The 25,996-nt window shown below is 52.2% G+C and overlaps 1 protein-coding gene across 1 annotated transcript in view; it reads left to right on the top strand.

Annotated features, from left to right (window-relative positions):
- The window catches only part of AJAP1 (adherens junctions associated protein 1), a 132,666-nt gene that overhangs the window by 53,330 nt on the left and 53,340 nt on the right, over positions 1-25,996 (top strand). The window contains exon 2 of the mRNA XM_061382939.1: positions 8,121-8,938. Coding sequence (XP_061238923.1) covers positions 8,121-8,938 — 818 coding nt within the window. The remainder of the gene's footprint in view (positions 1-8,120; positions 8,939-25,996) is intronic.

The raw sequence follows: 25,996 nt of genomic DNA, 5'->3' as shown, positions 1-25,996 counted from the left end.
AGGTTTGAAAGGAAGAGAGAGTCCTGCCTGTTACCACTGTCCTCTCTGTTTGGGACAGTGACTTCCTCAGATTTGTCCCTTTCCACAGAGTATTAATAAGCAGAGACATCACTTTGCTGACAAAACTCTGTATAGTCAAAGCTATGGTTTTTCCTATAGTCATGTATGGATGTTAGAGTTGGACTGAGTGCTGAAGAATTGATGCTTTCAAATTGTGATGTTGGAGAAGACTCTTGAGAGTCCCTTGGACTGCAAGGAGATCAAACCAGTCAATCCTCAAGGAAATCAGTCCTGAATATTCATTGGAAGGACCGATGCTGAAGCTGAAGCTCTAAAACTTTGGCCACCTGATGTGAAGAGCTGACTCATTGGAAAAGACCCTGATGCTTGGAAATATTGAAATATTTGAAATAATATGGAAATAATGAAGGCAGGAAGAGAAGGGGGCGACAGGACGAGATGGTTGGACGGCATCACTGACTCAATGGGCGTGAGTTTGAGCAAACTCTAGGAGATCGTGAAGGACAGAGAAGCCTGGCATGCTGCAGGCCAAGAGGTTGCAAAGAGTTGGACATGACTTAGCAACTGAACAACAACGTGGCTTGGCTGCTGGATGGGTGAGATTTGAAGAGTTAAAAACAAAGTGGGTTTTCTCTCTCGAGTGTTTGCTGTGCTTGAGGTCCTGCTTCCTGAGATGAGCATGTGGAAAGGGGACAGTCATTACTTTTCAGTGGAGACTCCTGGCCGACAGGACATCACAGGGGGCTGAGGTCATCAGCAGTGGTGGGTTGTGCTGACAGCAGGTGCCCCCAGTATCATGTGATGAGGAGGCTGCTGCAGTTCTGTGTTTCCTCCCAAGAATCCATTAGCCCAGTCTAACCTTGCGAGAAGCACCAGACAAAGCCCAGTAGAGGACCATCCTACAAACTACCTGACCCATCCCGCTCAAAACTTTCAAGGTCGTCCAGAGAAAGCGAGTCCAAGCGTCCATCACACTCTAGAGGAGCTTGAGGAAATATGATGACTAATGTCACGTGGGGGCCTGAGTGCGATCCTGAAAGAGAAAACTGGTGAAACCCTAATACAGCGTGGAACTTGGTTCTTGGTCACGGGCCCGTGTGTTCTCTTAGTTTTGACGGATTCATGTTGGTGATGTAGGGTGTTCTCATAGAGGACTCCGGAGGACTACACAGGGGTTCTTTGTGCCCTTGTGCAATTTTCTGTGAATCTAAAACTGCTCTAAAAGCTACCATTTGTGACCTATGGACAGTAGCCTGCACCAAGCTCCTCCGTCCTTGGGATTTTCAAAGCAAGAGTACTGGAGTGGGTTGCCATTTCCTTCTCCAGGGAATCTTCCCAACCCAGGGATTGAACCCAGGTCTCTCGCGTTGTAGACAGACAATTTACCATCTGAGCCACGAGGGAAGTCCAAAAGCTACCATATGACCCTGCAATTCCATTCCTGGGTGTATACCAGAGGAAAACATGATCCAAAAGGATACACGCACGCCAGTGTTCATTGCAGCACTGTTTACGATGGCCAAGACATGGAAGCAACCTAACCGTCCATCGACAGAGGAATGGGTAAAGACGATGTGGTCCATATACACAATGGAATGTTACTCAGCCATTCAAAAGCATGAAATAATGCCACTTGCAGCTACATGGATGGACCTGTAGAGTCTCATAGTGAGTGAAGTAAGTCAGACAGAGAAGGAGAAATACATGACTTCCCCTTTATGTGGAATCTGAAATGATACAAATGAACTTGTTTAAAAAATAGAAACAGAGTCAGAGACTTGGAGAAGGAACTTAATGGTTCAGGGAGGGGGATGAACAGCGGGGTGGGGGGAAGGGGTAATTAGGGAATTTGGGATGGACATGTGCTGCTGCTGCTGCTAAGTCGCTTCAGTCGTGTCCGACTCTGTGCGACCCCATAGACGGCAGCCCACCAGGCTCCCCTGTCCCTGGGATTCTCCAGGCAAGAACATTGGAGTGGGTTGCCATTTCCTTCTCCAATGTAGGAAAGTGAAAAGTGAAAAGTGAAAGTGAAGTTGCTCAGTCATGTCCGACTCTTTGCAACCCCATGGACTGCTATATTTAAAATGTGTAATCAACAAGGACCTACTGTATAGAACAGGAAACTCTGCTGTGTGTTATGTTGCAGCCTGGATGGAAGGGGAGTTTTGGGGAGAATGGATACATGTATATGTATGGCTAAGTCCATCTGCTGTTCACCTGAAGCTACCACAATGTTGTTAATTGGCTATTCTCCAATACAAAATAAAGGTTTTTTTAAATTTATAAAAGATAAAACTGCTCTAAAAAGCTTATTTAAACAAACAAGCCAATAAGTGGCGTGGGATGGAGAGGCATCTGCACGCAGGGTCAGGCTGAAAGTGGGGCAGGTAGACTGAACAGGGGTCCCAGGTGAAGAGATGCTCGAGTCTGCAGGGGATTGGGAGTGTCCACTTAGGAACACGGACTCCCCCAGAGCCAACTCTGTGCTGGAGGAAGCCCATCTGTGTCTGTCGCACATGCATCTTCGGAGTCATTTCAGGTTGTACCCTGTCAATTATTGATCACAGACACACAGTTCTTCTTAGAAGGTGTGGAGTCCTCCATGCCACTGCTCCAACTGTGTCGAATAAGGATTGAACCCAGGGCCTGTGAAGCAGAAGCAGCAAGCCCACGCTCAGGCCAACCTCAAACAGAATTATTCCTACCATGACTTGTCCCTCAAGCCAGCTGATGACAAGCGCAAGAGCAGACATGGAAGGTGGGGGTCTCCCTCAGTCATCTGGTGCTGAGATTGCACACGGGGTGCTGGTCACTGCCTGTGGCAGGGCTGGGACAGGCTGGCCACCTACCTGACACCTCTCGGGTCCTGTCGCATCCTGGAGATTGTGGTATGGCCTCTGAGCTGTGCAGACTCAGGGCTCCTGCATGACCTTGTGGTCCAGCTCCGGTGTTCAAGCAAGTGGAAGCCAGCTGCTTGCAGGAGGCACCCTTGCAGACTCCTCGCTCGAGAAAAGTGCGCCCTTAAATGGGAGAGACGTCTTTGTCACCCTTAATTGACAGTGATTTTCTTCAGTGAAGAAAATACACAGAAGGTATCAAATTGAATCTCAATTTGCTGAATCTTATTAAACCATTCTTCGGGAAAAAAGATTTCAATAAAAATTTAAAAGGGAGAGAAGCAAAAAGCTTGCAAACTAGAAAGTAAAGTGAGATGGAGCCGTAGTTCCCAATTTTGGAGCAGTCAGGTGGGGGTGGCTGGGACGTTTGTTCTTCATTTGAAAGTCTAGGCTGGGATGCTGCCATGGGGGAGCTGTCTGTCATGGAGTATAGATGGGCAGCCGACATTCAGGCAAGGATCATGAGGACGAACCTGAAGTCTCAGCCACAGGTTTATTGCCAAGGCCGCCTCTGACCCCAGCATCCTTTCTTTCCTCCTGCCTGCCATGACAGGGAGCAGGGCTAGGCCTCAGTGCAGTGCACCCCAGACCTGTCTACACTGCTCTGGCACACATCAGCTCTTCAGATCCAGTCTACACACCCTAAAATCCATTCCTTTAAAGTGCAGATGTCAGTAGTTTTAATATATTCACAAGTTTGTACAACTGTTGCCACGATAATTCTGGAACATTCTTATCACCCCCTAAAAGAAATCCTATAATCATTAGAGTTTAGATAGTAACTCCCAACCTCCCTTCCCCCAGCTCCTGGCAACCACCAGTCTACTTTCTGTCCCTGTGGATTGATTGATTCTGGGCATTTCATGTAAATAGAATCGTGCAACATGCAGCCTTTTGTAACTGACTTCTTTGTGATGTCTTCAAGGTCCATCCATGTGGTAACGTGTATCAGGACTTATTTCCTTTAAAAAAAATTCATTGGAGTGTGGTGACTGTACAATGATCTTCCCAGGTAGCTCAGCTGGTAAATATTGTGTTATTTTCTACTTGCTGCTGCTAAGTCGCTTCAGTCATGTCCGACTCTGTGTGACCCCATGGACTGCAGCCTACCAGGCTTCTCTGTCCATGGGATTCTCCAGGCAGCAAATCAGCAGTGTGTTTACATATGTCCCCTCTTTTTTGGATTCCCTTCCCTTAGGTCACCATGCTGCTGCTGCTGCTAAGTCGCTTCAGTCGTGTCCGACTCTGTGCGAACCCATAGACAGCAGCTCACCAGGCTCCCCTGTCCCTGGGATTCTCCAGGAAAGAACACTGGAGTGGGTTGCCATTTCCTTCTCCAATGCATGAAAGTGAAAGGTGAATGTGAAGTCGCTCAGTCGTGTCTGACTCTTCGAGTACTGAATAGAGTTCCTTGTGCTATACAGTCAGTTCTCCTTAGTTATCTGTTTTATTCACAGAATCAATAGTGTATATATGTCAGTCCCAAATCTCCCAATTCATCCCACCCCCATACTTCTTTCCATTTTATGGACAATTTAATGTTCCACTGTAGGGCTGGGCCACTTTCTCATCAATTGATGGACACTGAGGCTGTCTGTCTCCCCTTTGCTCTGTTAGAAATAATACTACTGTGAACATTCAGGTACACATTTTTGCTCCCAAGAGTGAAATTTCTGGGTCCACTGGTAACTCTCAGTCTTTGAGGAACTTCCAAACTGTCTAATGGCTGCACCAATTCACATTCTCACCAATGAGGCATGAGACTTCCTGTCTCCCTACACCCCTGCTGACATTTGGAATTGTGTCTTTTTGCTTGTAGCCATCCATGTGGGGGTGGAGTGGTGGTATTTTGTGAGGGGTCTGTGGAGGCCCCAGAGTTTAGGGGGAGCTGGCCCCACCTTTGCCTGCACTGTGACCTGACCTTGGTGTGTCACCTGGCAGCCCTGATGGTTAGTGGCATCCTCAGCAGTGTTATCAGCAGTCTCAGGCCCTCCCGGCCCTCGCAGATGTGTGGGGTCCTCTTGAGAATAGGCTGATGGCACCGTGGATGCCTTCCCGAGTGAGAGGATATGTGAGTGGTGCTCCAAGAACCCCTTCATCATAAAGTGGGTGTGGTGTTGGGGACTGAAAGCTTCCCAGTCCTGTGCTGAGCAGTGTCACGGCAGAGTGTTCCTAGGGTCCTGCCTGGTTTCAGGACCAGATGAGGGATGAGGACAGAGGCCACCTGCTGCCCCTCACATGGTCCTTGCAGACCTGGCAGAATCCCTTCATGCCAAGGTGCGTCTTCAGCCCAGCGTGTCCCCACACCAGTCCAGGAAGGTCCAGGTTGCACATAGAGGCAGAGGCCTGCTGATAGAGCAGGGGGTTGGAGCCTTTGACCTCTGTAAAAAGATGAGTGATGATGGGTCCCCTGTAAAGAGGCCACAGGATCGGCCGCTGACCTCCCTGTTGGAGGGGCTCTCTCCGTTCCCACCCTGAGCCCTGCATTTCCTGGCTACTGGGGGTAGGGGGTAGGGTGGGTGGAGCCTCTGTCCTGACCTGTAAACCTGGCCTCCTGTTTTCCCTGTGAACAAGTCCACCAGTTCAAAAAGAGACTAGACTGGAAGAGGAAAAATACATCCAGCTCTCCCTGCCATTGTGATGGCCTGGCTTTTCTACATAACAGCTGGGTGGCATGGAAAAGAGGGTTTCCATGGTAACCAATTACAGCTCATGATTGGTGGAAAACGGCAGAAATATCCTGCGTGTGAAGTTATGCCGGGCAGGCAGGCACAGGCTCAGGGGCTGCTGTTTTAATTTCCTGGGCCGATACTTCTCCAGGTAGAGGTGGCAAGTGGGTTTGTGTACAGCTGTTGTTCATTCAGCCTGGTGAGGCTGGATGTGACTGTGGTACCTTGGGGTGCCTGGAGAGGCCTGGGCATGCCTAGTGAGGTCTGCAGGTACCTGGGGGAGGCCTGAGGGTTCCTGGTCATACCTGGAGGGGCCTATTGGTGACTGGTGGGGTACGGTGAGATCTAGTGAGGTGGTGGTACTTGGTGGTGCCCGGTGAAGCCTAAGGTTACAAGACAAGGCCTAGTGGTAACCTGGTGGCACCTACTGAGGCCTGGTGGTACCAGCAGGGCCTGATTGTACCTGGTGTAGCCTGGTGAGACCTGCTGAGACCTGGGGGCTCCTGGTAGTACCTGGTGGGGTCTCGGGGTGCCTGATGGGATCTGGTGAGGCCTAGTGACACCTGGTAAGGTGCTGGCACTTGGTGGTGCCCAGTGAAGACTGAGGTTACAAGATGAGGCATGGGAGTTCCTGGTGAAGCTTGGTGAAACCCAGTGATCCTTATAAGGCCTAGGGGTGTCTGTGAGGCTGAGGGTGCTCAGCGCTGCCTTGTGGTGCCTGGGGGTGGCCAGTGGTATCCTCCAAGCCGAGATCACGCCTGCTGGAAGCAGTGTCTCACTTCCCTGGGGGCTGGGCTTGTGTCTAGATGCACAGACAGGTGGGAGAACCTGAGCTTCTAAACCTCAAAGGGAGCTGCCCTTGGTGTGCGCCTGAGGGACCCCTCGCTGACCTGAATCTCTGTGTGCGAGGCTGGCCTGGTCCCTGCACTGCTCTGGGCTGGCCATGCCGAGAAATTGCACACCGGCAGCCTCTTGATGCGGAAACATTAGCATAATGAGCAGTTCCTAATTTCTGCAGCCAAGCACTTTCTCGTTCTGATTAAAAAACCAAGGCCTTATTATTCTGGGATCTGTCTTTTTTGGCAATTAGCACTCATTAATACAAGTTTCTTTCTTTCAACACACGGATGTCGGGGGCACAGCACCTTCCTGGGTGTTGGCGAGCATAGGTCAGCCCCGGGCATGTGGACAGCCTCATACTCACTCAGGGGCTGAATTAGTCCCTTTTAAAGTCATATGACAGCCCAGCTAAGAAACGCTGTCCAACTCCGCTTCCACAGGCCTGGTTCCGAGTACGGTTGGCAGCTCAGCTCACTGAACACGCTCGCCCACCCCTGCCCGCCACCATCCCTAAATTCTAGCTTTGTTTCAATTTTCAGATTTGACATTGGTGATGAGCTCTGATTTTGAAGGGTACCTGTCCCCAGCCCTCAATTATCTAACTAAGCAGGTGGGAGGACCTGGGGGCCGGGTTCCCCTACCTTGCGTGTGGCCACATCCTGACCTGGCTCCATCCTGCCCAGGCCCAGCACATGCTCAGCCCTGCGTGCCCTCCCCAGCCTCCCCATGCTGAGGACGCAGGGGACAGGGTTTGCCAGGGCACCTACATGGGAGGTCAATGTCAGCAGAGCAAGCACTTGGTGGAGTTGGTGCCTTGACGAACTTTCCGCTTCTGGGCAGCACATCTTCTTCTGAGCGAGATCCAGAGGCAGCCACAAGTCAGCAGCTCTCCCTGTGCACACATCATGGCATTTGAGGCCACAAGCCTGCTTTCAAATAGACGCATCCGACTGAAATAGGAGGCCGAGGGGGTGGGGGTGGCAGGGAACAGGGCCCGGCCGGAGCAGCAGGTGTGGGACTCTATGCCCCATGGGAAGCCCCACAGGATGAAACCCCCCGTCCTTCCAGACGTCAGGACTGGCAGCTGTGAGCTTAGCGTCACTCACCCGCGAGTGGGGACTTCTGTGACCCAGAGCGACATGCCCCACAGACTGAAACCCCCCGTCCCTCCAGACGTCAGGACTGGCAGCTGTGAGCTTAGCATCACTCACCCGCGAGTGGGGACTTCTGTGACCCAGAGCGACGTGCCTGGCTTGGACGCAGTGTGTGGACACATTGCTGGCTCTGCTGTCCCCTCCCTGGTTCCCTCTTTGTATCTCTGTTTTATTCTAGGTCAAAGCAAAGTGGGATGGAAGACCCCTGAGGTCATCATCTCTTTGGGGGCTTTGGGGACTCAGTGTCCCTCCTGTAAGTGGATTCTTTGACACCAGCTTGTCATCAGCTGGCCAAGTATGGGAGAGCTCCTGCGGGGAGAAGTGGGTCCTGACGAATGAGGTTGGGCCTGTCCTTCAGCGATGCTAACAGAGTGGACATGAGTTGGCCTTTGAAGGGGACTAACGAAGGGTTCCATTCCTCTTTGGAAGTTGGGATTAGGGCTTGTTACTAGGAGAGTGTTTCCTTGACCTGGAGTGGGGGTGGAGAGAGCCCCCCGGGTGGAGGCCCCCACTAACCCTCTTCTCTCTTTCCCATGCAGTTCCATGTTCATCCGCTGGCCCGGCTGCTCCCTAGGAAGCCATGCTTGGATCCTTATAGCCATGTTTCAGCTTGCCCTGGATCTGCCCACGTGTGAGTCCCTGGGCCCGGGCCCCGAGTTCCGGCTACTGCCTCGGCCACCCCACCGGCCGCCTCGCTTGTGGAGTTTTAAGAGTGGACAGCCCGCCCGGATCCCTGCTCCTGTGTGGAGCCCCCGACCGCCCCGCGTGGAGCGCGGACACAGTCATGGACAGATGCCAAGTCCCCGGGCCCGACGGGCGCACAGACCCAGGGATCAGGAGGCCACTCTTGGGCCCAAAGGGGGGCTGGCCAAGCCCCCAGCTGCTGCCAAATCCAGCCCTTCCCTGGGCTCCTCCCCCACCTCCTCCTCCTCTGCAGGGGCCAGCGGGGCCCCCACGGACCAGCAGGCCCTCCTGCGGCGGGGGAAGAGGCACCTACAGGGGCCTGCTTTCAACAGCTTTGACTTCCGGGGCAGCAGGCCCACCACGGAGACGGAGTTCATTGCCTGGGGGCCAACGGGGGAGGAGGAGGCCCTGGAATCCAACACATTCCCGGGCTTTTACGGCCCCACCACGGTCTCCATCTTCCAAACGCGGAAGACAACTGTGGCCACCGCCACCACCACCGCCACAGCCACCACGGCCACTTCCGTGACACTGCAGACTCAAGGGGTCACCGAGCCCCTGGACCCCAGGAGTAGGATCCCAGTTGGGGTAAGCACAACGGAGCCTTCCACCAGTCCCAGCAGAGACAGTGGCCAAGACAGCCAGCCCCCGCGGGTTCTGGGGGAGACCTCAGGTACGCCCACCTCTTCTCTGGTTGGATTTGGGTTGTGGGGTGCTTTGGGAGGGTGTGGCTTACAATGCTGGGATTGCCTGTTTTCCAGCAGGAGCACCTAAAGCCATAGTACCTGAGGGTGAGATGGGGAAATTTGTGTCCATGAACTTGCACATGTCCATGTCCTGGCAAAGATGGGTTATGCTCTACGAGGAGTGGCCAGGCTCTTCTAGTGGATTAAGCAAGAAGGGAGAGGGTCTCTTCCTAGTAGTGACCTAGGGGTGGGCATGTACCCACCCTGCCTTTGTAGGGGGGTTCTGAGCCCCACCAGACATGGAGCAGCATCTTCTCAAATGCTAGAACTTAATCTCTGGGACCAGCCTTGGAGTCAGGTGTGAGCACATCTGCTGATGGAGGCAGAGTGTATGGCATCTTCAGAAACTTTCCAGGGTGCAGCCCTCCAGAGGGGCAACTACCAGACCAACCCAGAGTTAAGAATTACCTTAAACAGCAGGAGAGACGGAGGCCAGGTTATCAGGAGGAATCCCCTTCAGTGTTAGCTGAGGCTGTGCACACTGACTCGGGTTCTGGGGTATCTTGTCGCTGAGGTCAGGTTAAGAGGTGTTTGGAGGACGGAGATCAGACAGATGGCTGTAATTCTGCCTGTGTCATTCTAGGTGCATGCAGACGATTAGCATTTCTTGATTTTGAAATATCTACTGCATCGTCATTGTTTCTTTCTCAACTCCTCCAGTTGCTTCAAAGGGAGTAGCCCTTGGAAATCTCCCAGACCAAAGCACTTCCCTTCTCTAGTAGCCCCTTGTATATACTGGCTTCAGGCCGGCGAAGGGACAGCCCAGAATCCTGGACCCATTTGTTGCCACCCACTGCTAGCATCCTTGGCTTCTGTGAACAGGCCATGGCCCCAGGCCCCATCACGACTTTCAGGTTTAGTTTGGAACTGTCCATGCACATTCTTGACCAGTAGTAGTATTTTCTAACTTGTAATACAGGACACTAATTCCAGGGCATAAGCAGGAAGGGGATGGGGGCATTGTGCAGCCTCTCCGACCCCCGGCTTGCCTCTCTACTTCCTTGGAGCTGACACGGGTCCTTTTCAGAACCCAGGGGACAGAGAGAATTGCTCCTCAGGATCCCTGTGCAACCCAATTGCCACGCTGTCCCTTGCACTCTGCGTGTGCATTAGATTTTGCAAACTGGCCGGCAGGCAGGCTATGGTCATTAGTTGGACAGGTTTCCATAGAGTGGGTGTTCCATGACCTACTTCCTCTCTTCACCTGGACAAGAGAGCTGCAGTTTTTATCCTGAGCAGTTCTTCCCTAGAGAGCAACATATCTATGGATGCAAAGCCAAGCTCCATCTCAATGCTGGGGGCCATGGACCAGGATGGAGGGATGGAGGCTGTGAGCTTGGGAGCATCATGGGTGAGGGTCTGTAGGACTGTGCTTCACCCGTCTCTCCTGTAGCCTCCTTCTGGAATCCACAGACTGTCATTCACTTCTGTGCCAAGCACCCAAGAGGCAATTTACAAAGCATTAGTTTTTACCTCAATAAACTCCCAAGCCATCATCATAATAGAATTTAGTGGTGCATTCATTTATTGTCATCTCCCTGCCTACGTCACTTACTATATAGACATGGATGAGAAAATGAGTTCCCATTTCTTCCAAATTACATTTGTTATTACTAAAGTTAAACGCCCAGGACACCATTATAAGGCTTAGCAAATTAATTCACAGTACATTGGATATTGCTAATCCAACTTGACAGATGCTTATCTTGGAAAAGATTTATGGTTCTTCATAATATAATCTGGTGCTAGATTAATTTGTTTAGCACAACAAATTTAAATGGGGGAAAATATGTGTGTTTGCTTTTAACGCAGAGAAATGCTCATTCTGGGAAGTGATGCTGGATGCTGAGGAGGGGCACCCCACCGTCCTCAGCTTTGAATTCAAGGCGAGAAAAGAGAGAAAATGCAGAGATGTTTCCCCTAACTGGGCTCCTCCATGCTCAACTGGTCCTACAAAAGTGACCAAGCCCCAGAGCGTCGAGAGCCCAAGCTCTGATGAGAATCCCCCTAGTGGTCAGATGCAGACCTAAGCCCCCCAACTCTTTGGAGTATGACCACGACTCACACTTTTTGGCCAGCAAGAGTGGACTTGGGGATCCCAGAGCAGTGGTCTGGGGGGCTGTGTGAGCTGTAGTGAGCAGTACCTGCTTCTAAGCTGCAGATCTGCTGAACATAGCTGGGTGATTCTGGGAAAGTTCCCTTCTCTCTTCGCTATATTTTCTTCATCAGCATAATTAGAGCTTCAAAATATCTCTCCTAAAAGGTTGCTGTGAGGCCTCGATAAATCAATCCTGAGTACAAAATGCGATGCCTGGCAACCAAGAATCCTCCATCCACACCAGCTGTTTTCATACCTAGCAGGAATGACTCCAAGGAGAGGGTTACAGATGTCGAGGGCGAACAGGCCCAGACTTGCCCACTCACTGCACTCCAAGTCTGGAATTAAGGCTTTAAGAAGAAATACAAAGAATTTTCTAAGTCAATTCTATTGTCCAAAGAACTGTCTCTAGAATCAGACTTAGGGAGTTTGTTTTTTTTTTAATAACCTTATTTATTTATTTTCGGCTGTGCTGGGTCTTTGTTACTGAGAGGGCTTTCTCTGGTTGCAGAGAATGGAGCTAGTCTTCACCGCAATGCGTGGGCCTCTCGTAGTGGCTTCTCTTGTAGAGCACAGACTAGAGCAAAGGCTGGGCATGGACTTAGTTGCTCTGAGGTATGTGGGATCTTCTTGGGATTGAACCTGTGTCTCCTTCATTGGCAGGTGGATTTTTTACCACCAAGCCACTGGGGAAGCCCTGGGGAGTTGTTTTATTTTTCTTTCTGTAGAGAAATGTTTAGAAGGGGAATGTTATGTTTTCTTCTCTTTCTGTAGCACAGACATTGGTGGGCATAGAAAGGGCAGGTGGCTGGTGATTTGAAGCCCTGTGAAATCTGTCAGAGGTAACATTTTATAGAAACACTGCTGGAATTGTCCAAGGGCCATACAGTGGTTGGAAGATCTCTCCTAGTTTTAGTGTGATGGTTAAGAGTGATGCAGCCTGATGCCAATCCCTGGCTTCATTTGTATTAGTTGTTTGGACCAGGACGACTTGCCTCTCCTCTTTGTGCATCAGTGGGAATTACACAACAAACCATCTCATAATGTTGTAAAAATTAAGTGAGATAGTATATGCCCGATCCTCAGTGCCTGTCACGGGGCTTCCCTGGTGGCTCAGCAGTTAAGAATCTGCCTGCAATGCAAGAGAAGCAGGAGACTCGGGTTCCATCCCTGGGTTGGGAAGATCCCCTGGAGGAGGGGGTGGCTACCCACTCCAGTGTTCTTGCCTGGAGAATCCCATGGACAGAAGAGCCTAGCGGGCTATAGTCCAAATAGTTGCAAAGAGTCAGAGACAACTAAAGGGGCTGAGCGTTCACGCACAATGCCTGTCACAGAACAGCTCCTCAGGATGCATTTGCTGCTGTTAATATGATAATGATGATGGTGGTAGTGACGATGGTGATGACAGAGATAGTAATGATAATGATGGTGCTGGTGATAGACGGTGATGATGGGGATGATGATGGTGGTGGTGGTGATGGTGATGGTGATGATGGGGATGATGATGATGGTAGTGACGATGGTGATGATAGAGATAGTAATGATAATGATGGTGCTGGTGATAGACGGTGATGATGGGGACGATGATGGTGGTGGTGGTGATAGTGATGATGGTAATAATGGGGATGATGATGATGGTGGTGGTGATGATGGGGTGATGGTGGTGGTGGTGATAGTGATGATGGTAATGATGGGGATGATGATGGTGGTGGTAGTGATGATGGTGGTGATGATAGAGATGGGGATGATGGAGAGGATGGTGATGGTGGTGGTGATGGTGATGATGGGGATGATGATGATGGTGGTGGTGATGATGGGGTGGTGGTGGTGGTGGTGGTAATAGTGATGATGATGATGATGGGGGTGGTGATGATGGTGGTAGTGACGATGGTGATGATAGAGATAGTAATGATAATGATGGTGCTGGTGATAGACGGTGATGATGGGGATGATGATGGTGGTGGTGGTGATAGTGATGATGGTAATGATGAGGATGATGATGGTAGTGGTGATGATAGAGATGGGGATGATGGAGAGGATGGTGATGGTGGTGGTGATAGTGATGATGGTAATAATGGGGATGATGATGATGATGGGGTGATGGTGGTGGTGGTGGTGATGATGGGGTGATGGTGGTGGTGGTGGTGATAGTGATGATGGTAATGATGGGGTGATGATGATGGTGGTGGTGATGATGGGGTGATGGTGGTGGTAGTGATGATGATGGTGATGATAGAGATGGGGATGATGATGCTACTGGGATGTGATGGTGATGCTGATGATAGGGATGATGGAGATGATGGTAATTATGATGATGGAGATGACGGTGCTGGTGGTACTAGTGGTGAGGGTGCTGACAATGATGGTTATTATTCTTGGATGATCACTGGCTTTCTGCTCCACTTGATGTTCTCATGGTGAGTTCACTTGATGAGGTCATTAGATGAGGTCCCCATGCTCTCATCACTGACCTTGATACTCCGAGCAAAGATGTAGGTGATGCTTAGCCGGGAGCTGCTTGGGATGGAAAATCACCTGGCTCAGGTTCATGGAGGCGTTGAGCTCCAGCCTCACGTGGTGCTGGCAGAGGCTGCATGTCAGACGGTCAGCAGTTCACCCGAGGCTGGAGGGGAGAGCTCCCCACAGCGAAGCGCCTTCCTCCTGTGACAGCCCTCTTGCTGGTTGTGTTCCGAGTGTAGAATCACAGAGTCTCCCGGGGGGAAAATAGAAAGTCATTTCCCAGGCTTTAATCTTAATCCTGGGAAAGGGAGCCGTGGGGAATTTAAGGCAGCTGGTTTCAGTCCCCGCCTTTGCCCGCTATGGTGTCTCCTGGGCACTGGCTACAGTTGTTGTTGTTTTGGTTGCTGAGTCGTGTCCGGCTCTTTGTGACCCTGGCTTGCAGCACGCCAGGCTTCCCTGTCCTTCACCATCTCCCGGAGTTTGCTGAAATTCATGGCTGTAGTTAGTACTCAGTGAAGATTTCCCAGCCCTGCCAGTCCTCGACCCAGCCCGCCGGCCCCTGGCCCCCTGCCTGCACAGATACAGCTGACACTTTCCCTACTGGCCCACACTCACAGCTCTGGGAAGGTGCACTGCTCAGGAGGCCAAGGTCCCCATCATCATTCAAGCTTTGTCCCCATTTGGATCAATCACAGATTCGTGACGCCCGGCAGCTCAAGGATGCCGTGGCTCAGACGTCCTCCCAGCTCTGCCTGGTGATTTTTACATTGGAATCCATTCATGCGTTTCCAAGGGTGATTTCCAGGTTGCTTTGTCCTTGTCACCAGGGGCCTTCAGTGTCCTCTTTGTGGGATGGGCTGTTGTTGTCTTCTCTCACCCTGATGGTCAGCTGACTTGAACCGGGAGTGGGGAGACCTTGGGACCAAGTTGTATAACGATGGAGTAGTTTCTAGATGCCTGAATCGGAGGAGAAGGGAGTGAGAGGCAGATGGAAGGGACAGAAATGTGGTATTCCCCTTCTGTTTGAAGCTGTGATGGTGATTTAGATGCTGAGCCCCTTTTAAATAACTTGTTGGGTGTTTGCTACCAGGGAAATGAATCTGTCCTTAATTTAAAGATATCTGAAGCAAATAACTCATGAACTTCAAAAGTTTTGAGTGGCTTAATTGGTGTAAGAGAATCAACGGACAAATGAGCATGTGGAGCTTTGCTAAACATGCTGAACTCTGTAGACGACGAGGCTGGTCTTCAGGGTCTTCATTGGACCCTCCGGGGTAGATGGGGTGTGGCCTGTCCTATTGGCTGTGGTTCTGCAATGACCCATCCTGGCCACAGGCAGGGATCCTGTGTGTCTGCCGACAGCTCTTGGACCTGTCCAGCCTCCCCAGGCACTTCCTTGCTTTTGCTGAGCAAAGCTGTGTTCACAGCAAGTGGATAAATGAGCTCTGACTCATTAAAGCCGACCTCGGATTCTCGGGAGATGACTCTGTCACTGGGTTCCTTTTATTCCCTTCACATGCTTCCTGCTCCAACCTATTGCAATGAGTGCTTCTTAAGTTCTTTGTTTCCCTCAGGGTTTCATTCTCCTTCTAAGAGCACCTTGGAATCTGGAAGGTTCTTCAATTCTTGTGGAACCCAGGTGCCTATACTGCACCTTCTGTCTGGAAGCCAGGGCCTTCCACACCCCTGGGCTGTTGTCCTCGCCAGGCCCTGGGGAGCTGCAGGAGGAGGCCTGGATTGATGCCTCCTCACCCTGGAAACCAGTCCTCTAAGGGTGTCCCTGGGGCTGCCGGCCACCCAGGGCCTGGGGGTTGCAAGAGACACGCCCTGTAGGACACATGTCCGCTCACGGGAACTGCACTCACAGATCCGTCTAATATACGGTGGATTGAATTTATGGCTTCATCCACTCACAGGGGAATGATTCTAAGCATTGTGATTAAATACTAGATAGAACATCATTTTCAGCATTTTTATTTGACTATGTTAAGGGAACCTGTCTCAGAGTTTCTAGCTTCTGATCAATTGCTCAGGAAACTGTTCATTCCTTAGTTGACATTAAATGTTGCACCTCGGGGTGGAGAGGGGCCAGGAAATGGAAGACCCATCCCAGTGCCCTCTTTTCAAGGAGTTTAAAAATTTCTCTGGGAAAGCCAGACAGGGAAGGGCACAAGAAAGGCAAATGACAGTTAAGGACACTAGCGGGAATGTGACAAACACCATGTAGGCTACAGCTCAGTTGTTATTCTGCAAACGCGGATCGGGGAGGAAGAGAGGATGAGATGAGTCCTGATGGGTTGGGAGGGTGAACAGGGGCAGAGGCTGGGGAGCCTGGTGCTCCTGGAAGCCTGGAAGCCTGCCTGGTAGAGGGAGTCTTGTGGTTGAGGGGCTGAGGGCCGACGCCAGGACGGTCTTCTTGCCTCTAGAACAGGAGCTGGAAGAGAAAACCTGTGAGGGCCCTGGGCTAGCTCACAGCTGAGACAGGACCATGAGCAGCCCTGTGTCCTTCTGCCAAGAGCTGGAGGTACAGCCTCGATGCTGCTTCCCTCCCATTTTGTCATCAGTGAAAGGAGGGCCTTGGGGAGCTTTGGCCTGCTGGCTTCTAGCTTCAACAACCTGCCAGCCGAGGGCTGAGCAGTGGGCCCAGCAGTTCTCAGGTGCAGGCGAGCTCTAGGGTCAGCAGGCAGATGCTGGGAAGGGGGTTTCAGAGCCACCGTTTGGGGTGAGATGTCACCCGTCCTGTTCCCACCGCCGCCCCCTCCAGCCCAGGTGTGGCCCTGGGTTACAGTGAGTACCGTGAAATGGCCCAGGTGAATACATCTGGGGAGAAGCTGTGCCCTCACCTGCAGCAGGTAGGTTCCCAGTGAAGCCCAGGGCTCCCTAGAGCCCCCGCCCAGATCCAGAGACCCGGTTCCGACTGCCTCTGGGTGGCGGACACGCCTTGTGGTCACCAGGCCTTCGGTCTTTGCTTTCCATGTGGTCCATTGACTTAAGCCTGCTGTTGTTTTTAGTCACTCAGTCACTCCGACTCTTTGCGACCCACGGACTGTAGCCCTTCAGGCTCCTCTGTCCATGGGATTCTCCAGGCAAGAATACTGGAGTGGGTTGCCATTTCCTACTCCAGGGGATCTTCCTGACCCAGGGATCGAACCCTAGTCTCCTATATTGGGGGCGGATTATTTACCACTAAGCAACCAGGGAAGCCAAAGTCTGTTGTTAGGAGGTGATGATTGGCAATGGTAGAGGAGGAAGCTTACTTTTCTAGAAGTTTTCTTTAGCAGCAGGGATACTGAGTCTGTCTAGGGAGCTGCATGGGGGATGAAGCCAGAGGTGGGGGGTGTTGGGGGTATGTAGCAGAGAGAGCCCCTGATTTGACCAGACCTGCCCTGTGCCGTGGCTGCACGCCCGCAGGCCAGTGGTGTGTCCTCAACAGTACACGTGACCTCAACGGGTCCTAGCTCCCCTACCTGCAGAGCTGGGAAATGCCTTCCACCCTGCGAAGCTGTCCTGAGACTTGACGATGTTGACCCTGGTGGAGTGTGGAGCTCCTGGGAGGGCCTGGGTAGCGCTGACGTGGTGGAGTCCACCTCCTTTGGGGGATGGAACAGTGCCAGTGCTGGGAGAATGCTGCTTATTTTATGTCCTTCAAATGCTCCCCAAAGATGTTAGCAGGAGGAGGAGGGTGTTCAGGTGCACAGCCAGCTCTATGGCAGCTCTCCAGTGACCTTTCTCTGCCCTGGAAGGGTTTTAGCAGCTGGAATTACCCCCTGCCTCCCCAAAACCTGGCAGAACCCGCCAATGAGGCACATCAGCAGCCCATGTGTGGTTTGGGGGGCATCCTACATGGGGGAGATCAGGGGCTGGACTTTCCTTTCACGAGGGCAGCTTTCTTCTTTCCAGACACCCCCTGTACATCTCCCCACCACCCCAGTAAGTAGCCAGGAAGCACTTGCCATGCTCCAAGCTCGGCTTCACTCTCCTTTTTCTTAAACTGCCTGGGGGTAGGGATGGTGGTGCTGATGTTGAAGGAGGCTGGTGGGTCTGGGCCCCACCCTCCTCACCCCAGGCCAGGGCTCTTTCCACGACTCTGCGGGGGCCTCCCCCCACATATCCCTGTTGCCTGAAGCTTCAGCACATCCTGATTTGAGGGGTGTGTGTGCTTAGTCGCTCAATCGTGTGCGACACTTTGGGCTGTAGTTTCTCTATGTGGTTTCATAGGCAAGAATACTGGAATGGGCTGCTGTGCCCTCCTCCAGGAGATCTTCCCGACCCAGGGATCGAACCCTGTCTCTTGTGTCTCCTGCATTGGCAGGCAGATATTTGAGGGAGTCAGGTCCTGAGTCCAAAAGGAAGCTGACTGCCTTATTCATTAGGATAATCTGGGCCCGTGTGTGAGGTCCAGTGATAAAAGAACCTTCCGTGGCCTCTTGGGCCTTTAAGAAGCCCCGTTGAGGTGGTGGTGGGGGGGCTTCACCATCAGAGCCCAGCCAGGGTGGATGGAAGGGTCACATGCCCACATGATGTGATCTCACATGCTGTCCGGAAAGGCCAGCGGCTCAGGTCCCGGCCAGGACTCTGGGGGCGTGTCCTGAGGCTGAGAGCAGAGCCCCTGCGAGGTGCACACCGGGGTCCCCTTCTGTCCCCACCTGTACATGCGGGAGAACGCCAGTGTCCTCTGTGGAGACAGAAGGCAGGAGGAATGACTTCGGGGGACAGTAGTGACTGGAGGAAGCTGGGCCGGGTGGAGGGTGCTGGGGGCAGGAGAAAGAAAGACCAGGGCTCTAGGTCAGGACCCCTGCCCCATCCGGATGCAGAGCCTGGGTTCCTGGTGCACATTTGCCAATGTTGCCTTAACTCACTTCCGATGTACCTTTTCATAGAAAGTACAGCCTGCCAAAATCTTTGGTTCTAAAAACTTGTACAGTGCTTGAGTGCCTCTGACTGATTCAGAGGCAACACAACGGAAGGTTCCTTAGAATAAATTCTGGTCTGTGCACGACTGGGAGGTGGAAGGAGGGGCTCGAAGGGCCTCCCACCCCCCTACCCCTGGCCTCACCAGGAATGTGATGCCACATGAGCTGAGATGGGTATGTCTTTCTGGGCCTGGGGGGCAATGACTTTCTGAAATGGGGAGCAGCTCTCTGGGACAGATTAATACAGATTCCTTCCCATATGCTTGGTGGTCAAGTTCTGGAAACTTTGGTTCTACTTAACATCGTGCAGAGACATGGTGGGTCTGTGCATGGAGCCTAAGGAGGTGCTCCGGGCTCAAGTGTTCAGAGCTCAAACGTGCGGCAGGACAGGGCATCTGTAGTCACGCAGGATGGAGGGCCGTCAGGGGATGCATGTTTGTCCTGCATCGTGTAGGGTGGGCAGCATCTCAGCCTTACCCAGCTAATGCCAGTCGTCGTGACAACCAAATATGTCCCCACATTCCAAGATGCCCCAGTCTCTGAGAATCCTGGATATCCCAGAGGTAGTCTTGCACCCTGTGAGTCCCAGGCCCCACCCCCACCCACGTGCTGCAGATAGAAGGGCCAGCTTTCTTCTGAGCTTGAGTGTCCTGGGGTCAGAGCAATGAATCAACCCAAATGGGGGGCTAAAAACCAAGAGAAGTTCTTTCTCTCCCAGTTCTGGAGGGCAGAGGACCAAAATGGAGCTGCAGACAGACTGTGCTTCCTCCAGAGATTCTGGAGGACCATCTTTCCTGCCTTGTCCAACTTCTGCGGGCTCCAGCATCCTTGGCTTGTGGCTGCACCCCTCCGATCTCAGCCTCGTCTTCACAAGGCTTCTTCCTTCTGTGTCTGTGTCCCCTTGTAGGTCCAGCCTGATAACCAGGATGGTCTCATCTTGAGACTGTTCATGTAATTACATTTGCAGAGGTCCTTTTTCTAAATAAGGCCATATTGACAGGTTCCAGGGGTTAGGACATGGCTGCCTTGGTGGGGCTGCCATTCAGTCCACTGCAGTGGGAGGAACTTTGGTTGGCTCTGGCTGGCAGTTAGCAGTGCCAGGGGATTTTCTCCTGTAGAAGCAAGGAAATTGCAGCTTCTGTCCATGCTGGTCTTGGCAACGACGAGGGCCTCACCTGTGGCCCTTCACCTGGTGAGGTGAGCTTGGCATCGTCTCCTGGTTAAGTAGTGGGTCAACAGACATGGAAGAATCCATTCCAGCTGCATCCCCTCTACCAGGGCCTTGCATCCCCCACTTGCCCAGTTGAGCCCATTCTTGGCTTCTCTGATGGCTTAAGTGGTAAAGAATCCGCCTGCAATGCAGAAGATGCAGGAGATGTGGGTTTGATACCTGGGTTGGAAAGATCCTCCTGGAGAAGGAAATGGCAACCCACTCCAGGATTCTTGCCTGGAGAATCCCATGGACAGGGTAGCCTTGTGGGCTGTAGTCCATGGGATCTCAGAGTCAGACATGACTTGAGCAACTTGAGCACACACACACTTGCCAAATTCACAGAGCATCCCAGGCTCTTTGTGCTGCCTTCCATCTGTAAGCTGACACCAATGGCAGCCCCTTCCACATATGGAAGTCAGTTTCTCCTCTGTGAGAGCCTTTGCCTGAGGCTGGAGGCACTGCTGGGCCAGAGAACAGCCATCTGGAGTGCACCCTTTAACAGTCATCTCTAAGCTACACCAGAACTGGCCCTGCTCCTGGCAGAGACTCAGACTCAGAAACGAGCCCCTCACTCTTTCTTATGAGATCCAGGCTTTATTGGAAATGATGTTCTGCCCCCATGGGGACTGGGTGGACATGCAGGAGGCGTGGACCCCAGCCCCAGGGCTGGCACCACATCCAAAAATGTGGTCAGTGGTCAGCTGCCTGTTTGGCAAGACTGAGGCGCCCCTCTGGCCAGCGGAGGACTGACCAATTAGTGGACATCAGACTGGGCGCTGTTCCCAGAGGCTCAGGAGTGATGATGAGCCACCATAGGTGACGATGCACGACCAGCGGCATGCCAGCTCTTCTGGTGTCTCGGCAGTAGCTGAGGACAGTCTGGTGCCTCCAGCCCATTATTAGGAAGACTGAAGCATCTGGGCAATGAACACACTCTAGTCTGCCCTGCCGCTGCCATGAGCTTCCGTGGGATGGGCACCATGCAGGGCAGGTGAGGGGGCAGGGCGGCTTACATCCTCAGGGTGTCCTGAAGCCTCGTGCCCCCTGTCCTTCTGGCCAGATCCTCAGATACAGGCTACAGTCTACAGGGTTGCAAAGAGTAGGACACGCCGAAAGCGACTGAGCGCACATTCTGGCCACAGAAGCAGCTTTCCTGCGAACGTCAATCTTGGCCACGTCTCCTCATGGAGTTTTCCACTCCACCCGGGTCTGGGACCCCCACTTCCCCTAGCCCACCCTCCTGCAGGCTCTCTGTCATCGGAACCAGCCTCGCTGGACCTGTCACCTCTGTCCTGGCTGCAGACCCCCGCCAGTCTCCCCATCAACCCCTGATGGTCATGGGGCCTGTGGACCCCCAGGGCTGCTGCTCCCACTCTCTTCTCATCCTGCTCAGCTCAGGGACCATTTTTCTCCCATGTCCCAGGAAAAATAATCATTGAAATAAATTACACATCAACAGCTAGAGATGGATCATTAATTAATACACTCAGCCGTCTCGGCTTCCTACCTGTAAATAGCACCTCCAGTGAATGAATAAGTGGCCTGGTTCCTGACCTCAGTGCTGACAAGATCTCCCTTTTGTTCGTCAGAGTGGGAGGAACGCTGGACAGGGTCTGTGTCCCCTTGGGTGTCATACATTCACTGGGGCACTCAGGTCGTCCAGCTGGAGCATGTGGACTGGGCTTCTCTGTAACTCAGCGACCTCTGCAAAGACTGTATTTCCAAACAAGGGAGCAGCCTGAGGTCCTAGGGGTTACGTCTCCAACAGAGCTTTTGTGGGGGACACAAGTCAACTCGAAAAGCTTATCGTTGGATTTAGAGCCACCTAGATAATCCAGGATGATCTCATCTTGAGACCTTTAACTTAATCGTATCTGCAAGGACCCTTTTTTCCAAGGAAATTCACATTCCCAGGCACTGGGGGCTAGGACTTTAGTGTCTTTTCAAAAATGTTTTGCTTATTTTTAATTGGAGGATAATTGCTTTACAATACTGTGCTCTTTCTGCCATACATCAACATGAATCAGGTATAGGTATACATTATGTCCCCTCCCTCTTGAACCTCCGTCCACCTCCCACCCCATCCCACCCTTTGAGGTTGTCGTAGAGAACTGGTTTGAGCTCCCTGCATCTTTACAGAGGGGCAAAGTTCAACCCATAAAAATTTCCCCTTCTTCTGGCTCCTCCATTGCCAACCAAAAACAGCTCCTCTCTCCTGAATGTATGAGCTTTCACGTGGCACTAGCGGTAAAGAACCCGCCTGCCAATACAGGAAACATGAGACGTGGGGTCGGTCCCTGGGTCAGGAAGATCCCCTGGAAGAGGAAATGGCAGTCCACTCGAGTATTCTGGCCTGAAGGATCCCATGGACAGAGGAGGCTGGGGGGCTATAATCCATGGGGTTGCCAAGAGTCAGATGCGACTAAAGCAACTTAGCATGCACAGGCACTCTTGTCTGTGTGGCCCCACTAGAGCAAATCCTTGAGGAGGTGGGTGTTTAGTAAGACTGTTGCAGAGGGAAGGGCCGGCCTCCTTATCACCAAGAACAGAAGTTTCTAGAAGTTTCCCTTGACCACACGTGGATTGTTTAACAGCCTGTTGGAGGAGGAGATGGGAAAGAAGAGAGGCATGTCTGCTGCTTGTTTGCGGCAGAGGTTCTTGTAAAGTTTGCTGTTGTTGTTGGCTTTGGCTTTGGGGAAAAAAATGACTCTGCAAGACACTGAAAGAGGATTCTAGGCAGCGAGCTTGGCACAGCCAGTCCAGAAGCCAGGATTAATCTTTCAGCTCACCTAGCCTAGTGCCTGGAGAAGAAGTGGCGGATGGGAAGCACTTACCTTCCTCTTGATCTCATCTTATTTTTACACATTTTAAAGACAAGCAAAAGCATGAGCCACAGCTTCTCCTACTGGATATGTCAATCCCTGGCAGGTGTGCTGTGCTACCTGCTGGTCGAGACACAGGAACTATGTGGGGCCTCCTCACTCTGCAGCTGGAGATGGTACCATGGAACCCGAGCCCTGCCTTTTGGGCCAGAGCCAGAGCCCAAGGGAGGACACCTCCTCCAAGGAGGAAAACACTTTCTCTTGCTGAGCCCACACCTGCTAGATGGAGGCAGCCCTGTGCTCCTGTAGAAACAGGCATTTCTGGAGCATCTGTCAAGTGCAGGTGGAGTCGGGCATCCAAAGGTGTGCAGAGAAGAACAAGCACTCCAGCCTCCTCCCCACACTCTGCCCTTGAGCAGTTCTTGCCCCTTGATTGGCTGGATCAAACTTTGCTTGCACTCCTCCTTTTCCTCCAAGGAGAAATAATGTCCTCTTCCTTGGGTACCTCTCTTTAGTTTCACTCATGGATTCAGCTCCTGAAATGAAAAGACAATTGCAGATGCTTCCGCCACAAGAACATTTTATTGTTGTTGTTTTGGGAAGCAACTGAAGAGCTGACATTTGCTCAGACTCTTTCCAGATGTCATCTCTGGGGAAGAGCTGCAGCCTCTTCTTGGCATTTTAAGTGCCCCACCAAGAGCTAAGGAAATTAAAAAAGGATATCAAAGCATCCTTTTGTAGGCCTTATATTTGACTTTCTTTGTCAGTGATACCTGAATAAAACTGAAGGGAAAGAAAAGACAAGTTCACGACAAGGCAGGCAGGCAGGCAGAGGGACCGTGGGCACAGTCAGCCTGCCATCATCTCAAGTCAGAGTTTCAGGGACAGCTTGAGAAGGAGGAAGAAGCAAGTGGTTTAAGGGACCACAGTCCCAGAGCGTAGCTGGTGGTGTATGGAAGTTCACGGGGCAAGCTCGCTCCAACATGGTGTGCTGTTTATATGGATTTCCAGAAGGACCAGCTCCTGCAGCGTCCCGGCCTCCCTGGGCAGCAACAAATGAGCTCAGACAGTGGCCTCCTAGCCTGGAGCTTCTAGAAAAAAAGACAAAGCCACGTCGGCTCTGGAATGATGCCCTCTCCCCATTCTTTGTCTCAGGTCTGAGCCTTCCTGGGGTACTGGGGTCTCAACATCTGCCAAGGGGCTTTTGGGGGGCATCTCCAGCAGTGTCCTCTCCAAGCTGTCCATCCTCCAAGATCCCTCCCTGGAGGCCAGGGCTTCCCTGTCTAACCTCAGATGTGATAGCAACAGAGGGGGAGCCCCCCGAGCCTTGGGGTGGCCAGGAATGGACATGCCCTCCAGGGAGAAAGGCTTCAGGGAGAGAGTGATGTGAGTGTGTTCCCCCACCCCAGGGGTTGATGGAGTGCATTTCCACAGCCCCCCAGGGTGCATTTCAGCCATACCTCTGCTCAGAGGGCCCCTGACATACAGGTCTGGGGACAACTGTGCCCCCTCTTCCCAGAAAGCCTGAGAAGGGGGTTGCATGGTAAGGTAGGACCCTGGGAGTGAGAGTGTACAGAAGAGGCCATGCAGGTCCAGATAACTCTAATGTCATCTCATCTTATGTATTTACTTATTTATTTTTGGCTGGTCAGGCTCTTCACTTCTGCGTGGGACTTTTCTCTAGCTGGAGTGAGTGGGGGCCGCTCTCTGGTTGCAGCGCACGGGTTTCCCATTGCAGTGGATTCTCTTGTTGTGGAGCACAGGCTCTAGAGCACTTGGGCTTTAGTACTTGTGGCACGTGGGCTCAGTAACTGTGACTCCCGGGTTCCAGAGCACAGGCTAAACTGTTGTGATGCACGGGCTCAGTTCCTCCATGGCATGGGGACTCTTCCTAGACCAGGGATCGAACCAGTGTCCCTTGCATTGCAAGGTGGATTCTTAACCACTGGACCATCAGGGAAGCCCCTGCCTCATCTTAGGACTGGGCCAGGATGCCATGTGGCTGACCTGGGCAAGTCAAGCCTCCCGGGAGGGAATGGGGAAAGAGTGGCATGTGGATGCTGAAGAGAAGCGTCTTGTCCCAAAGTTCTGCTCCCACCCCTGCTCCAGTCTGCCAGCTTCCACGAGTCCTGGGAAGTTTTGTCGTGTATTGGCTGGGGCTCATAAGGGAGGCCCCTCAGAATTACTTTTTGCCCACAGATAGCCTCACGAGTGCCAGCACTTTCCATAAAAAAGAGCGTCACCCTCACCCTGGGTGCCCCATGGTGCATAGTGCCATTCGGTACAGAGCAGTTTAGTAGAAGCAGCTCAGGAGTGAGGCGGCTCACTGCTCCCCCTGAAGGACCTGGGGTGGGACAGGAGCCCTGGGCCTCAGTGTGCACTCCTGTAAAATGGGGTGACCTCCCTGCCAGGCCTCCCTTGGCATAAGGGTAATGGACACTGGAGCTCCTGGTGAGATACGCTGCACTGCCATCCTTTCCAGAGCATCCTCAGGAGATCCTCAGAGAACTTCCTTCCCAAGCATCCATCTCAGCCTGGACGTCTACCTGTGGCTTCTCCTGCTCCAGTGTCCTCACGGATGAACTGAATAGTATCCGGGACTCTTCTCTGCCCAGTGGGGCATTTCAGAGCATGTTAGCATGGAGAACAATTGAAAAGCTGTTGAAATACTTACTTTTACCTTGGGAATCTTCATGGGATTTTCTGGCTCCCTTGCTGTGGGCTGCTCTCCACCGTCTTTCCCCTTCAGCTCTTGCTGAGTTGAGCTCACAGGGCTTGACTCAGTTTCACTTAATTTAGTTATTTTTGACTGTTTACTGATCTGGCCAAGGCAATGGCACTCCACTCTAGTACTCTTGCCTGGAAAATCCCATGGATGGAAGGGCCTGGTGGGCTGCAGTCCATGGGGTCGCTACAGTTGGACACGACTGAGCGACTTCACTTTCACTTTTCACTTTCATGCATCGGAGAAGGAAATGGGAACCCACTCCAGTGTTCTTGCCTGGAGAACCCCAGGGACGGCGGAGCCTGGTGGGCTGCTGTCTATGGGGTCGCACAGAGTCGGACACAACTGAAGCGACTTAGCAGCAGCAGCAGCAAGCTGGGTTTCAGTTGCAGCTCTTAAAGCTGCAGGATCTTTAGTTGCAGCATGTGTGATCTCTTTGGGAACTTGAAGTTGCGGTGTGTGGGATCTAGTTTCCTCACCAGGGATCAAACCCAGGCCCCATCGCACTGGGAATGTGGAATTTTAGCCACTGGACCACCATGGAAGCCACTGACATTGTTTTATAGATATGAAATGCTCCCTTCGGACTATATGCATGCGGGAGACTGTAGCACTGTATTTGCCCAAGGCTTCGGTGGCCCTGAGAACCATCATCTCCAGATCCCTGATGTAGAAGCAGGGAGGGAGACAATGCCCAGGGGAATCCCTATTGCTTGTTCATTCATTCACTCATTCATTCAAACCAAGGGGAATA

The sequence above is a fragment of the Bos javanicus genome, chromosome 16, assembly GCF_032452875.1.
Source record: "Bos javanicus breed banteng chromosome 16, ARS-OSU_banteng_1.0, whole genome shotgun sequence".
In the NCBI taxonomy this organism is placed as follows: domain Eukaryota; kingdom Metazoa; phylum Chordata; class Mammalia; order Artiodactyla; family Bovidae; genus Bos; species Bos javanicus.
This window is presented reverse-complemented; position numbering and strand designations above follow the sequence as displayed.